We start from the raw sequence: 16,654 nt of genomic DNA on the forward strand, positions 1-16,654 counted from the left end.
AAGCTATGCTAAAAAAGAATGTGTTGCCAATTAGCATTGTCTGCCAGGCAAATGGATTGTAATAAGGAAAGAAATGAGCGTGGGCGTGTGTTTACATCTCTGCGTCTTTCTGCACGCTAATGCCCTTCTCTTTATGGTGTGGGGTATGCTAGCTTCTACTTCTACCAGGATGATGGCCATAACGGTCTCATCAAATCCTCTTGGCTTGAGCCCAGTGCGGCGGAGCCTGAAACGCGCTCATCCTCCATTTAGCGGAGACTGTTAGCTGATGAAGAGCCCAACATGCGAGAGCGGAGATAAAAGAAAGCGGTGACCCGACTCATTAGCCCCCTTTGATTTAATATATTGACACTTGGATACAAATAATTCCATTTAGTGTGCTTGGTTGGAGGGGGTGCGGGGGATCAATTTAATTAGTTATGAAATGTGAGTTCTTGTCACGAAGCAGGAGAAACGCTGACGTTAAATAAAGTCATGTGCGGTTCGAACAATAAAGCTTATGTAGGCCCGTTTTAAAACTTAATGACGCATAAAAACGGGCCTAATAGTTACATCCTCACCAGCGGGCCATGATGCTTTCGGTATTAAGCTAATGGATGGACGAAGGTAGAATGCTTAATGGCAGTTCAAACAGTTTCGAGTATTAAGAATATAAACACTGACCGCTTGGCCGATCACTGCTTTTTCTGTTTTTCTGTAAAGGCAATGTCTTTAGTATTGCTTTTCACTGTGTGATCAAATAATCACTCGTGCCGACAGGAAGAGTGAGGATAGAGGTTTTGACATCGTCACTGCTTGATAGAAGAGACAGCAGTATTTTGTTCAGTATTTCATTCATTTGTGCATTTGTTCGGACTAAAGACCATGTTTCCAGCATATGGTGAGAGATCACAACACAAAGACATACTTGTGTAGTTCAGTATGCGATCATTCCAAGTGACTGCTTAGAAAAAGTAGACAAACACAGGCTGATTTTTAACGTAGACTGCATAACATCATGCTTTTTAATTAAATAAAAAGAGTCTTATGGCTTAAAATGGATGGTTCGCCCATGCTGAACAACCATGTTGTTCTAAACCTGCATGACATCTTCCTTTTGCAGAACATAAAAGATGTTTTGAAAAATGTCCTTACAGTGTAAGTCATTGTTGTCTAATGCTGTTTAAAACACTAAAAACACTTCAGAAAGTCATACACATTTGGAATGACATGAAGGTTAGTAAATAATTAGATAATTTTCATTTCTGTGTGAACTATCCCTTTAACACGGTCATGCTAATAAGGGACAAAACGTATATGATACAAACCCAAATTCGGTTAGCATTTTAGCATTTACCGTTTGTGTACCTTGCATAGTGACATTGACTTAAACTGAAATGAACAAACCAAAGGCAATTTGGGAACCTGTGCATCTACGCATCTCAACTAAGCATCATCATAATCAGCGGCTGATTCACGATCCATGAGAGCAGTCTCTTGACTCCAAACCCAGTGGAGGGTGGCATAAAGCGGGTGCTGTCCAGCCCCTGAATCTCATCAGAAAGCACCTGTCACTCGCCGCCGCACCACAAGCCCTCCCAGACCATGCACGATGGACCTATACTTAGCTCTCATTGTGCCCGGGCCCTGCGAGGGGAAAAATATCAGTTGATGGAGAACACATCCTCCAGTGTGATGTTGACTTAGTTTCCTCTCCCCTCCTGCCTGGCCCACTGTTTCCCCGTTAATGTTGAGCAAACTGTTTTGTCTTTGCATTGGCTTTTTAGCGTGGTCCTCAGCCTCCGCAGTGGGCACACACACAGGAGGAAAGAAGGCTAGGCATTAATAGCCTCTACTGTGTGCGGCCAGCCGGCAGTTTAGAAAGGGGGCCCGTGTTTTCTTAGGGCTAGGGTGGCAAAGCAAAGCATTCAGCCCTGCGCGTCGCAGCACAAAAAAAGGGCCGCTTTGTGTTTCGGATGGGGTGGAGGAGGGTCCAAGCATTCCTGACGGAATACAATGAATGGGCCGTTTTGTCTTTGGTCCGTTTTTCATGCACACTGAATTGTTGATGTCTTTCTCTCGCTCTCCATTTCTCCCTCTCTCTCTTTTTCATAATTATTCTTCCCCGTCACTGGGTGTGCACATGACATTTGAGCGTGTTTTAAAGTCTCAACACTCTCATGTGCTTGCAATAAAGTCCCGGCTGTAACAATGTCAGCTTTCTGCTGGACAACAGAGCGCTCTCTGTTGTTCTCTGGGCCCAGCTGCTAGAAGGGTAGAACGAAGACAGTGGCTTAGTCTGCACACAGATGACAGGAAGAAGGAGAAATGCTCCTCTCTCTCTATCTCTCTCTTCATGGACTCGCTCACTGGACAATGCCATTTTTAGTTAATGGGTGGTCTGACTCTAGACTTTCAGTTCTAAACTGGTGGGTCATGACCCAAAAATGGGTCACAGGTTTGTTCTGATGGGGAGAAAACAATCCTAACTACTTCTAACCATATAACACTGTGAAATAACTTAACAGAGAGAATAAATCACTTCCCATATCTTTGTCAAAGCAGTTAGATGGATGTCAACATGGACAGGTGATAATGCGCAAGGTTATTATAGTTTTGAATTTTTAAATTTGTTTTATTTTAATATAGTTTTCAAATTTGCTATAAAATTCAGTTTAGTTTTTATTAGTTTCATTAATATTTTTGTTAGTTTTAGTTTAGTTTTTATTTAGTGAACACATTTTTATTTAGTTTTTATATAGTTTAGTTTCAGTTTTAATTGAAGTTTATCACTTCCAGGGTCCAGTTGCATAAACTTAGCCACCATGTTAAGACTGTGTCTTGACCAACTAGCAGTTACCAAGGTGTAATCAGGCTTACTTTTCCAATACAAGTAAGACCAATCTACCTTTTCATAACTGAATTAAAAAAGATATGACCAGTCTTGAAGAAAAAAAAATTAGATGGCTAAATTTTTAAGACGGTAAAACTTTATTTTAGGGTCTCTTAACTACTTGCTTATTAACATGCATATTACTAGAATCTTAGCCATTTATTAGTAGTAATTAAGCACATATTAATGCCTTATTCTACATGACCTTATTCTATATCTCTAATCCTACCCAATACCTAAACTTAACAACTATTAATTAGCAACAAATTAGAAATTTATTGACGGAAAAGTCGTAGTTAATAGTGAATAAGTGTTCCCTATTCTAAAGTGTTACCTTTAAGACTATAGTCTGAACAGTTTATGCAACTGGCCCCAGAGCGCAGGCCAAAGAAAGACAAAGAAAGGCATAATTTAACCTTAGTGAGGCAAACGTCTAGCGATACAAAATTAATGCAAGCTGTGATTGTTTAGATGGTAAAAGTATACAAATATACGCCAAAATGAAGCAGTCAAGCCTTTTTACTAAAAAAATCTACACAAGTTGTTCTTAGGCCTATATCTAATTATGTGTGTTGAGATATTTAATATGAAAATAAATGTAGCCTAATTTGGTTTTGATGTCTTTTTTTCTTATTTAACCATAATCATGACATTGTAACTGTTGTGTCTTGCTCACTTTTCCTTGAACAACCGCGCATAAATCATAACTGAGACTAATGAAGTTCAATAATAACGGCAATCGCATTTACAGTAAAGGCTCGTTTTTGAATGTTTTCATTTATGAAGAATTATAAGCGTGTGTATGATGTGATTTAGCCAATGCACATTTGATCGAAAGATGCTAGGCAAAAGTTTTGTATTGTTTATAGAAAGGATCATTGCACTGCGTGTCTGTTTTTCTTCAAAGCACAAACTTGCCTAATGTTTGTTTGATTGCTTGTGTTACATGAGAAAAGAAATAATTTGGCCTTACCTGATGTAGATTTAGCTAATGCGGTGGGATGCGGTTCGCGACTCACGGTCTGTGTCAAACGTTTTTGGTCTGGCACAGAATTAAATGAATGCTGCTTTTGGATAATGGGTCAGGTGTTCTGTTAAGTTCTGCTGGTGCACGTTTACCAAACAGGACCCGTGCAGGACTCTGCTTTAAACTGCTTTGCGTCTCTCCGTCAGATAACCCCATCTGCGTGATGCGCCGTTTACAGGTGTTTCCATAAACTGTCACACAGCTCATATATTTTTCCGCCAAGGGGTGAGAACATAATGATCATGAAAACGATTATTTATTTTTGATAATTATTATTTTATTTCAGTTAGTTTTTCAATAACTATTGTTAGTTTCTTTTCCTTTTAGCTTTTCAATAACTTTCAAAAATTGTTTTTGTCTTGGTTTTCGTTTTCGTTTACGAAAATAACCTTGAAAAATGCCTTTATCTTTGAAATCCATGAACAAAACTATGGAAAGTGAAAGAATATTTTAAGAATATTATTTTTTTTAATTAAGAATTATTAAGAAGAGGAAATGGTATTTTTACTGGAATGTTATTAATAAATACATGAATGCATGTATGTTATTTAATATTAATATATTTCAAAGTTTTATTTTTAATTTTCATTGTTTTATGAAAACATTTCTGCCATAAAGACCCATAAACTATTTGCAAAATTATCAATAATACAACTGTATATTCTCCCAAGAGTGAGAAAAAAATGTATCTGGAAAAGAGATTTTGAGATTTTATGTATTTTTTTTGTTTGTTTTTTTCATTTCCTTCTTATTAAAGTATTGCCTTTTTTTCACTTTTAAAATTAAGTAAACTATTTCTCTTTTATATTATAATCTCTTTTATCTTTTTAATTATATCTTAAATATTTATTATTTGGAAGGTTTGACCGAGCATAAAAATAAATATTTATCTTTAAATGCATCATGCATAATGCAAAAGTGACCAGAAAGTAAATAAATTTGAAAAGAAAAAAAGAAAAAGAACATATTGCATGAATGAAAGCATGAAGGCATATCATACTAGCTTATTGCCTTTTTCCCCCCTGTTTAGCTTCCCTACACCATCATGGTCCAGAAGGGTCTGGGGTGTATTGTGTATTGTACCGGTGCCGGTTTTCATAGATGTGGTATATATATGTGGGATAATGATGTTGGCCTCAGACTCATTTGTGGGTTTGTTTATGTCTGTCCTTTTCTCTGCTCATTACCCATGCTGTTTGAGCCAGTCCCCTCGGGTTTAGCCAGTTTACTGAAAACCTTTTTAATTTTATGACCAGACCCTGAGAGAAAAAAAAATATTTTCTTCTTTATTTCTTTCATCAATTCTCTTTTTTTCTATCGTGTAAACTAAGTCCCACGTTAATTGTGTCTTCCTAGAGCAGGTAACCCTGAGTAAAGCAGACGACGAGTAAATTAAATGAGTAGTGAGCGAAAGGTGGACTATGCCACAGCAGCGCTGAGCGCAGAAGACTACTAAAGCCTTAGGCTCGTCTTTGAAATTTTATATGCAATGCAACCCTAATTGCTTGAAATATTTACAGACTTAAATTACACTTTAGGTTCTTAGAGGCTCAACAAGAATTTGCCTTAAGAACACATTTCTGTTGAACACACACTGATCACATTTTGCTGGTGCTCTTAAGGGAATAGCCTTTCCCCCCCGCAACTTTGTACTGAACTAATTTACAAATTTCAGCATCCCAGCATGAACCGCACTTCTCCCCTTGTAATATTAAGCACGCTCATTTGATTAGTCATAAATTACGATCAGCATATTGTAGTGATAAAAAAATACAGGTACAATATTGCAGCTTAATTGAAGTTTAAAAAATTTTAAACATTCTATCATAATTTACTCTTCCTCATGTCATTAAAAACCTGTATGAATAAAAAAATAAGATATTTTGAAAAATGTCTTAGTGCTTTTTGCCATTTAATGAAAGTCAGAGGAGTCCAGTGTTGTTTTGGACTGTTATTGTATGGGCAGAAGCCTACAAAATATATTTTTTCATGCATGTGTGGTCTGCAGAAGAAAGAAAGTCATACAGGTTTAAAATGGCATGGGAGTGTGTGAAAAAAATGACAGCATTTTATTTTCAAGTGAACTATCCCTTTAATAATATTAAGGCAAATTGAGCATGAAATTCAGAGATCGGAGCTCAGTTGTGTGTGTGTGTGTGTGTGTGTGTGTATTGTATGCTTGTTTTTTTTTGCCATAAACTCCAGGGTGGACTTGAACTAAAGCTACAGTGGAAGGCGAAGGGTGGGGGAGGAAGGGGGCTGTTCTGCTTTTAACAGCCCCGGACTTAATATAGACATATTGGAATGGCTCATTTCCAAGAGGGCTTGTTTTACTGTGTAAGGAATTAGCGGAACAAGAAGTCATCTATTGGTTATTTCTCCAGACGAGCCGAGCATGGGCCAGTGTCTGGTTTCTGTGCACCTTGCCCCGTTCGGCACTTGCTCACGCGCACATGCTCTGAGTCCTCAGAATACATTTGTCCTCTGTCAACTTGGAGTCTTTTGTTAGCGGTGGCGTAACATACATCCAAATACACATGAACGCACTGTTTGCTAGTAGTCCTGTTCCAGTATCGGGAAGGTTAATCTTTTACCTGTTTAAAAAAAAACAGCCACACACACACAGAACAAAAGAGAGAGAGAATGAAAGCAAGAAAACACGGTTCTCATCGACCGATAAGCCTTTGAGTCTGTGGGCTAGTGGATTGTCGGAGGTGGGTCGGTCCAGGTCAAAGCCACGGGCGCCGCACAAAGCCTCTTTATTCCCCGTCTGTATCTGTGTGGCTGATGAGGGCCTCCTGCTGAACTCCTCGCTAACAGAGCAGAGAGAGGAGAACAATGCATTTAGTCTGTGGCACCAAGGTGGAGGCCTGGTCTTAATTCCGGCCCGGTGCTGACAGAAAGAGTGGGGATCAAAGTCCGACTCAGCCCTATCGATCCACACGGCCCGATTGTCATCAGGGGCTGAAGCGCGGCCGAGCAGAATATCTTGCGCTTTGATAACGGCCCCGTGAGCGTGGGTTTATGTGTGTGCGTGGGTGGGATTAGAGCTCAAAGCTGCAGCCGCCGTGTGCTGGAGGAGTGTGGTTAACTGATAAATGACCTGTGACGTGGGAGTAATGTGTACTTGGGGATCTATGGGATTGTTTAAAAAATTGACCTCTTCAGAACAGAATAATGTGCAGACTCCCGAGCGCAGAAGTGGTTTCATTCAGCAAAGAGCTCTCTCTCTCTTTCTCTCCCGCTCTCTCTTTGCTGGTGAGTTTCCAGAAAGCGCTCGCAGAGTGTGTTCACAAAGTAGCGGGTGTGAAGTTCGCACTGTCGGGGCTCGCCGTGTGGATTGAGCACGGTTGCCAGGTCCTCTAGAATCACTTCGCTTTAAAATGGATCCCCTAAGGTGGTTTTCTTTCACAGTCATTTTGGCTCTGGCAGCATCAAGCGAGGGAAAGAGCATGTGACGTATCAGTACTTACAGTAACAGTGAAAGCTGTTTTCACTGCTGCTAAATTTAAAACACCCCCATGTTAGATTCTTTCTTTGAGACTTTTAACGAGAAACGGTAATGTCCAAGGCAAAAGGCTCCAAATTTGGACCAAAATACGCCACAAGTGTGGAAGTTGGTATGGCCTCACCTTCGGCTTTTAGAAAATGGGGTGGCTGGTGCTTAATGCTTAACCTAGGGCTCCGGAGGTTCTCTGGCTCCTTCCAAAAATGTAAAAATAAGAGAAGTTAGCCACCCCTCCACATCTCCGTCTTATCTCATCAACACTGAAAGGCATTTTGGACATGTTAAAACAACTCCCCCTCTTTTCCTTTTAAAAGGGGAAAGAATCCCAGAGTGATGCTCCTTGAAGATCAATCTCTATTTTCATGTTAAAGGGAGTTGGAAACAGGTATGGGGGGGGGATGTCTCCTGAGCCCAACGCAACCCTTTAAAAGACAGCGAGGAGCATGGGTGCTGACAGGGGCCCTATAGAGCACGGTAATGACTTGTACATCTCCATTTTCCATGCGCTTGTGTGACAGACTGGGTCAGGAAATGGCAGCAAATACACATTTACAGCTACATAGACCACTGCAGGAGGGCATAAACATATTAGTGCACCTGCTGGATTAGAAGCACACAGTAATCCATGTACAGCGCAGCTCCTTGGATAGGTTGGGCTGCCTGACTTTAGGATTAGTTGCTGCTGTAAACCATTACTGAAGCTAAATGCTGATGTCAACATTTCCACTAACAACATTGATTAATCTATAGCACCCTATTTACTTCAGGGGTTCCCCCCCTCCTCCTTTTATTTCGGTCATTCAACCTACAGCGAGCGCACATTGTGTTTAAACAACCCACTGCTGACAAGTCTGCATTCAGTGTTGGGAATTAGTGATCAGTAGCGTGATTGTAGCTCAGCTGTTTTCTAAACAGAGTAGCATTTCCAGCAATGCGCTACTTTTTTCCCTTTTGCATGATGACAAAACAGTTTTTCACAGTATTACATGTGCAAGTATTAATCCAAGATATTTCATTTCTCATACCATCTAGTTCATTTTAATAAATTTAATTGTTCATTAAACTGAATTAATTAAAATAAACCACTTAAAACAAAATCAACATTGAGGCCTCATTTTCTTATGCAGATGAAAAGCTGTTGAGTCTTTTGTTTTCAGTAGTGACATATAGAAAATAATGTATTTCTTACAGTAATGTTATTTTTAAAATGTATAAAATATTTAGAAGTAATATTTAGTTAAATATAAATATTATTTGCAAGTAATTTTTAGTCAAATTCATTTTTTTGGCTTTTATTTTTCTTTATTAGCTTTGATGGTTTTTAGTGTGAATTTATTTATTCAGGTGTGATCAGCTTAGTGAGTTTTTCATTGTTTTTGCGCCAAATAATTTTTTGCTTTTTGCAAAAGGAAAATACATACATCTTAAATATTTAAATGTCACCTGTTTAAATATAAATAGTGATATTATATTATATTGTTATAATATTATTTTTTAAATATATAACTGAATATAAATTAAACATCTTTAAATACACTATGAAAAATGTTTTTTTCAAAACAGACATTATAACTAGAAAATACTATTTCAGTCTTTCTACTTCAAAATGTCATGTTTAATTCAAAGTATTATTTGTTGTCTCTTTGTAATTAATTGTGAAATTTACTAGCAATTTCTGAGTGTAAATTCCACACCACACCAAATTTTCTTCAGTGTAACTTAAGTGTAGTTTGCCACATTTCGATAGATGTTTGTAGATTGCAGATTAACTGCAGTTGAATTGCTTGAAATTATAAGTAGGATGACAAGCTACAGTTTCAAAGCTTCCCGACATGGCCTGTGTTCATAACAGAGGGTAAATGAATGCCTGATCTAAGGGCAGGGGACAGTAGCGAAGACACGGCCGGGTGATGTGTGTATCTCTGACAGATACACACATGTGCTGTGTATCACCGCAGACTTCATCAGCTGCACTGAACTGATGATATATGCGAGACGCTGAAGGTGAAGAGGCCTCTCTCTCTCGCTCTCTCTCTCTCTCTCTCTCTCTCTCTCTCTCTCTGTCTCTCTCTGTGTCTCCACACCCCCATGAACCGGTCGGTGGTGTGAAGAGAGAAAGAGGCTGCCAGCTACACAGCCTGACTGATTGCTACAGATGCTCTTCCTCAAGTACCGCGAGTTACATCCTCGCCACAGCAGGTCTTCAGGGACAAACAATAGCACCTGTTCCTCATAAGAAGGGGCTCGTTCATGTATCTTTAATGAAGCTTTGGGGCAGATGGCGAGAAATGGCATTATCCCATCCTCTGGTTCTAAGTATTTGATAAGACAAAGGGCAGATAGGAGGCAGGGCTACAATGAGCTGAGTTTATGAGGTTCAGAGCTTCCAGAGGCCTGAGCTTTCCTCCTCACATCTGCTCCACTTCATTCTTTCACGCTCTTGAAGATCTGACTGGCAATACTAATGCTGCAGGCAGCCAGCCACCTGGCACACTGACGGAGGGAGGGGCAAAATATCAGGGCACAGATACACAAATACGGGCGAGCATGTTCATACATACCATGCATAGCATATACATATGTGAATCAACTACTTTAAACTATACAGTATACAATGCAGAGAATACATTTGTGTGAACCAGACTGCTTTATGAGACACAATGCAAAGTGAAGTTCAGTTGCTTATAGTGGCGAAGCAGCATCAGATCTTGTCTTGTCTTGAAGACTTTAGTTGCTGCCTGTGTGTATAATGTCTATGACCAGGTGTGGTTGTATATACGTATAATATCAAAATTCTTTGTTTTATGAGCTTACAGTTTTTTAACTATTTTTAAATGATCATTAATTTGTTAGGAACTATCTTATTGTGTATGATACTATCAAGGGATGTCTATGTTTTAATTAATTTCAATCAATTTATTAATTAATAAATATAATAAATGTAAATATATATATATATAATTAATAATAATTGTGTGGTAATAAAATATGTATATATATGTATCTGTTTTGTCTTATTTTTGGTTTTGCCTATTAAGTTCTGGGTTTTAATTCATTTTATTAAATGCTTCTATGAATTGATAAATATGCGAAATTAATAAAATAATAAATATAGAAAAATATCAATTAAATATATTCACATTTCCAGGAACAATAATTAAATAACATGCAATTAATATGAATGATAATATTAAGAATAATTAAACAATAATTTTGCATTAATAGTAACTAATATTTATATTAGTTTATTATTCAAATGTAATATTTTATTTTCATTTTAAAATAATAATAATAATAATACATCTATTACTGGTTTTTACTGTTAGTTTGGTATAAATATTCTCATGTGTAAGCATGCATGGATGCAAGCATGTTGTGTATATAAAGACAGAGGGACAGACATAGAGAGACAAATAGATCCAGTAAATGAGAGAGACTGACGCATATAATAAGCGAGCTTCAATGCAGAATGCAATATGCAATTTACCAAATTCCATCTGTCTAAGTGCAGGCACTTAATTCCATTCTCTGTCTATTAGCAGTCAAAGCAAATTGCCAGTGATCATCTTTAAATCTTTATCTGCATTGTCTGCTCAGCTCTACCAGTGTACGTTAATTGACAGGCTTGAAAGCTAACCTTCACTATTAGTCCCCACTTTAAGGACACTTATTTGATTTGCCACTCACAGATGTGGTGCGTGGAAATTAAACTTTAATGTAAAGGCCTCATTACTGTAAATTTCGACTTCTCAAACTGAGGGCAATTTATCTGTTTGTACCTTCCTTTTTTCTTTTTCTTGCTGTTTGCGCCTTTTGAAACAGCATCAGGGGAGTGTGTTTGTTTGCAGAGTTATTGTTGGCATTGCTAGTCAGTTCGTTTGTTTCAAATGATGTCTAATTCTAGGTTGTTTTAAATGATTTAGATTTGAATTAAATAAGGCATTGATGATATAGTTTAGGAACAGATGGGATAAAGCATGGCAGACCAGGTGTTTCTGTCATTATGCATGTGAGCCTCTGTGCAGGACTACGCAAAATGACATGTTAAGGAACAGTTGTGTTTTGGTTCCACTTTAAAAGCAGCTGTTAGACTGATTCGTTTTGCAAGGGTAATGTGAATAAGGCTAATGGCAATTATGTATGTGACTGACCTTAGCGGCCCTCTAAAGGAGAACAATTTACATGGTCAGAGCCATTTTTCTAAAGCGCTTAAATGTATCCGAGGTAGTATGAGACCGTAGTTGGTGACGTCACAGGTGCTATTTATCTTTTCAATAATAGCCACTCTCACTCCACTTTCATTTTGATTCACCTCACAAGTAAACCATTTCCACAAACACATCCATGAGGTCATGTTAAAGAGCATTTTTTGTCACATCTGTAAAATTCCCAAATAATAAAAGACACGCAGTTCTTTCGCTTTGGCACAGTCTCAACTCTGTAGATGCACTTTTTAAAGTGCAAAGCTCTGTAAATGGAAAAGTGTTGAATTTTTTTTCCTATTTATTTTTGCTTAGGAGAACTCACTTAGTCCGAATCACTGAAGTGGACCTGAACACTTGTTTAGCACCTGGGGAACAAGTCCTACTGATCTCTAACATTAGGCGCTTGAAAGGCGAAAGCGGCATTAAAAAGACGGAGATCGCGCAGACCTCAGCGAGAAATGCGGAGCAGAAAGTGGTTTCTCAGAGCAGGTTGATTTCATGCCCCAATGCTGCAGCGGTAATTGCGTCCAGACCGGTTTTTATTGCAGGCTGATTTTAAAGAGCGCTGAATAGAGAAACATTCTATAATGTGTTTATTTGGGGGGGGGGGGGCCGACCTTTATTAACCCATTCTCCAGTTGGGCTCCGCAGAGGTGAGCCGGCTCGCCTGCATTAACTCTGCCCTGGTCCACGGTAGCGCCGCTGCAGCCTATCACCCACAGGCAGGAAGCAGAGAATGACAGCAAGATTGGGTCCGGCCAACACTCCACAAACATGTGTTTTCAAACTTCGATGGGAAGCCGCTCAGATCCCTAAATACACACAGACTCTCTTTTTCTTTGTCTCTAGTTCAGCATGTCTGTTTTTGCTCTTACACAGAGCTAATGCTATCCTTATGCACGCCATTAACGTACTCTCTATTTTGCAATAAAGCAGGAATGAAGATGAACACGGTTGAGAGCGTTTGAAAGGCACCACACGCGATGCCAGGTGTTGACATTATACATGAAATATCAGAAATGCACAAGCTTTTTGGCTCATTCCATCTTTTTCACAGCTGAAAACAGGTGCTGTAAATTACCGGCCTCCTTTGGGCATTTATCATGTATATAAATGACCTTCCAAGAACAAGAGACAAGAGCCGTATTTCTGAGAGGATCCACATTTTCTGTCAGTCTCATGATTAAGTTTTATTAGGACTGTCTGCCTGACATTTCTGTTGCAATCTAGTAGCATACTGTATGTAGATATTACCCAAACAACCTTAACACGCCGTTTATGATACAAATAAGAATAAACACTCTACTGTTTATGTGTGTGCGATAGCCACTTTGAAGCGCTAATGTGCGATTGGTGGGAATTAAGTGCAGGTATTTGGTGAGCGTGTGTGAGATGGATCGGGGTCAGAATATGAGCAGTGCTGTCAGGCTGTGTTAGGCTCCCATGTGATCTCCTTTCTCTATGTGTTCAGCAGGTTCAGGGTCACATGCCTCCGCTCATGATCCCCATTTTTCCACACGACCAGCGCACTCTGGCAGCAGCCGCGGCAGCCCAGCAGGGCTTCCTCTTCCCCCCAGGCATGTCCTATAAGCCAGGTAAGAGAACACATTTCAGCTCCTGGAGTTTCCTCTACACATCTTTATTCCTCTTGCTCCTTGTACACTTTCCTGGATTATCCTAACAACCAAAATACACCTTTAAATATTCACATAGCAAAATGTTGCATGTAAATATTAATATTAATATTAATGCATATTAACTTAATATATTTCTTAGTGCTGTCAAATGATTACTCGCATCCAAAATAAAAGTTTTTGTTTACATAATATATGTGTGTGTACTGTGTATATTTATTATGTATATATAAATACACACACATACAGTATATATTTTGAAAATATTTACAATTTACATTTTCACTTTACCTCAGGGGAATATACGGGCCACTTTAAGGCTTTCTTTGCCTCCTCACAACTTCCTCAGCACACATTTTATCATCGCTTGATTTCCCTGACCAAATCATCACAATGTTTTTAAAGTGCCCAACCTTTTGGATTCAGAGAGCAGAACATCAAGCCCTCCATGTCAAGGCAATTAATTCTGAACACTGAAGTGTATCACAAGTGTATCACCTCGGTGAGGCAGCCTGTTTTGGCAGAGTTCAAGGCGTTTCGAGCCTTCAGAACAGTGAATGAGGGCTGGAATATAAACACTGTCAGGATGAAAGGTTTCAACTTCATGGGTCATAATTCTGCTGAGAACACGTTACTAATATAATATATGCCCCTGTAAAATGTTATTATATACATTTCTATATTATTCACATTTAGAACTGTCACTTTCGTGAGGGATTTGTCATTGGAACTGACCTGTAGATACTACTATCTGATAGGTGATACTAAATTAGCAATTTATCTCTAATTATTTCTGTTTCTTACGAAACAAAAAAACTGGAAGGTGACCCGTAGGAGTGCACATTTTTCATTTTGGAACCGAAGGGCTTCTGGTGAAGGAGCCATCGTACTTGTCTTGACAGGCCTTTTTTTCTCCTTTTGTGAAAAAGAGAATTGCTCCACACGCAAGCACTGTAAATTCAAAAACAAATTTGTAGGAAATTGCTACAACACGCAGGTTGACTCACTGCCAGTATCCCTCACCCTCATATCCAGCCATTGTTCTGAGGTTTAGGGATGTGCCAGTCTCAGTTTCTGTAATTAAACCAAGTATATTCCTGCCTCCCAAGGGATCAGTAGCATTTAGTTAAATTTCCGTCATTCTATCATTTTTCCCCTCTTTTCTTTACCACAGAGGACTGTTGAGAAAAATAAAAATGGTCATGTAATGATTTTTCAGTGTAGCTGCTGAGTTGTGTTAGTTGAGCTGTAGGAAATGAAAAGGAACATAAATTAAGAAGACAAAAAGTTGAATGAGAATTATCGAAGAAGAAAAAAAGAGAAATGATCAGTGCAGCTGAGTAAAAAAGCTTTTCTCTTGTCTTCAAAGTATGCCTTGAGAAACCACGTTTGTTGTCAGCACCTCATCAAAAGGCAAATATACAAGAAAAGATCACTAGACAGAGAGACTGATAAGAGGAAGGAAAGCTTCAGAAGTCAGCAGGTGAGAGTTAGATTATTACAGGGTGTGGTAGAGCAGCTAATAAATTAACTAAAAAGGTAAATGATAGAACATAAAGTCAGCTATTTTGGAACTACAAAGGCATGACAGGTTGAACAAAGAGCCTGAGGGCTTTCTTTTCCCCAGTTTGATTTTTTTATATGTTTGACATGGAAAGTGTTTTAGTACAAATAACAGCAGCTGTAATGGAATCCTTGGCGTGTGTAAAGCACTTGCATTATTCATAATTTGTGAAACAGCGGAGGGGAGAAAGTTTAGGACGTAGCTTATTGCCATTAGTGCGCATGACTCGACTTATTGCCACAGATAATGTGATAGGTCTCATTGCTGTTTGTACTGCCCAGTGTGGGGCGGCCCAGCCGGGCTCAGCACAAGCGGCCAAGGCCCGATGCTGATGGCCCTAACCCTGCAGTGAAACAGCGGAGATCCCCTTTCTCACACACTGTGCTCAATGGCTTGGGCTTGGTATAAAGAGAGGACTCAGGTCATTCTTTACTCAAATAGACTTGTGGAGGATAGTGGTGATCCCCCCCCGTGCAGACATGAACACATAGGTATTGCTGATCGTGGATGTTCATGGCCCTTGGGACGCAATGATCTCTTGAAGCCCCTGCTGACGAAACCGCTGACAGCCAGTGATTGTACAGAACCTCGCCTGGAGGGCGCGTTCATGTCACAGAGAATGTGCATTTAGACATTGATACACTACATTAGCTATTGATGATCCCAATTTTGAGCTGATATATCGTGCCCTGTTTTGAATTCAATTGAGAATTAATTTTAAATTCCTGGACTGGAATTAAAATCTAATTGAAGTGGCAAACAGAAAGCAGAAATGCATTTCCAATTTGAAAGTATAATTAAAAGTCATTTAAATTCAAGGCTATATATATTCAAATGCATATAACTGCAGATAGATAGATAGATTTTAATTTGCAGCAGATTGGAGTGTAGAAAGGAAAGCGAGTCTAAGAGAAAGAGGAATAGGATATGGCCAACAGCTTCAGTCCACTGTGCCACAGCCCTGACCAAAGTTTTTTTTTTTTCTTTACAAAAAGAACCTTCAGTCTTGGAGAAAGGGTCGTGAGCATGGTAGACACTGAGTCATTTAACAAAACCATTGATTTCAAAGAGAGCCCCACTCGGCTTGAATATTCCACATGCTTGGCTCTTGGCATCAGGTAGAGTAGAAGTGAAGAGGTTGCAGAAGGAGCACTCCGCCATCCTTTCCTTCCCACTCGCCTCCACCTTTTCATTAGCCTTGCAGCCCTCGCTTCTTATGGAGCGCCGGCCCGCGTCAGCGGTAGTGGTGCCCTGTGCGAAACCCTTGGGTCCTTCCACTAAAAGAGGCCCTGTGCCAAGTTGGCAGTCCAAATTGGCCTCGATTTGCAGCATGATACCTGGCTGAAACAAAATACACTATGAAGCTCTCTAGCAATGCCTTTATGAGAGAAAGCACTTTAAGCATTATTCAGCAGCCCACCTAGCCCTTTTTAAAGAAAGGAAGACAGTGGAGTATTGTGATCTGAGTTTAGGAGGTTTGCCCCTTCCTGCTTGGTGTCTTTGCAAAGCTTGCTTTGATAAGGCACCTCTCTAATAAAGTGATGCTATCACAGGGGAATTACATGATGAAGTGGATGCTCTGGCTTGGGTTTTCTGGCCTGAAATGTGTAAGCCAGCCAAATAGTTCTTCAGCTACATGGAAATAGCTTTTAGTCAGTTTAGGTCTGTTTTTGTTTTAGTCATTGTTTTTGTCTTTTAATGAAAATATCCTTTAAAGTAAGTCAATATTTCATCACAAATATAGCATCTAAGTTTAATCGATTATTTATTTATTTATTTATTTATATATATATATATATATATATATATATATATATATATGAATGAAGGGTTCATTTGCAAAA

General features: G+C 39.0%; 1 protein-coding gene across 9 annotated transcripts in view; it reads left to right on the top strand.

The window, feature by feature from the left end:
• The window catches only part of LOC306886519 (transcription factor SOX-6-like), a 152,483-nt gene that overhangs the window by 99,505 nt on the left and 36,324 nt on the right, over positions 1 to 16,654 (top strand). For 7 of the 9 annotated variants that reach the window (XM_079443689.1, XM_079443690.1, XM_079443685.1 and 4 more), the window contains one exon: positions 13,087 to 13,207. In XM_079443689.1, the coding sequence (XP_079299815.1) occupies positions 13,087 to 13,207 (121 nt within the window). Of the gene's footprint in view, positions 1 to 13,083; positions 13,208 to 16,654 lie in introns of all 9 variants that reach the window. The other 2 variants (XM_079443682.1, XM_079443686.1) reach the window with 1 other exon arrangement.

Source organism: Barbus barbus, assembly GCF_936440315.1.
Source record: "Barbus barbus genome assembly, chromosome: 2".
NCBI lineage: Eukaryota > Metazoa > Chordata > Actinopteri > Cypriniformes > Cyprinidae > Barbus > Barbus barbus.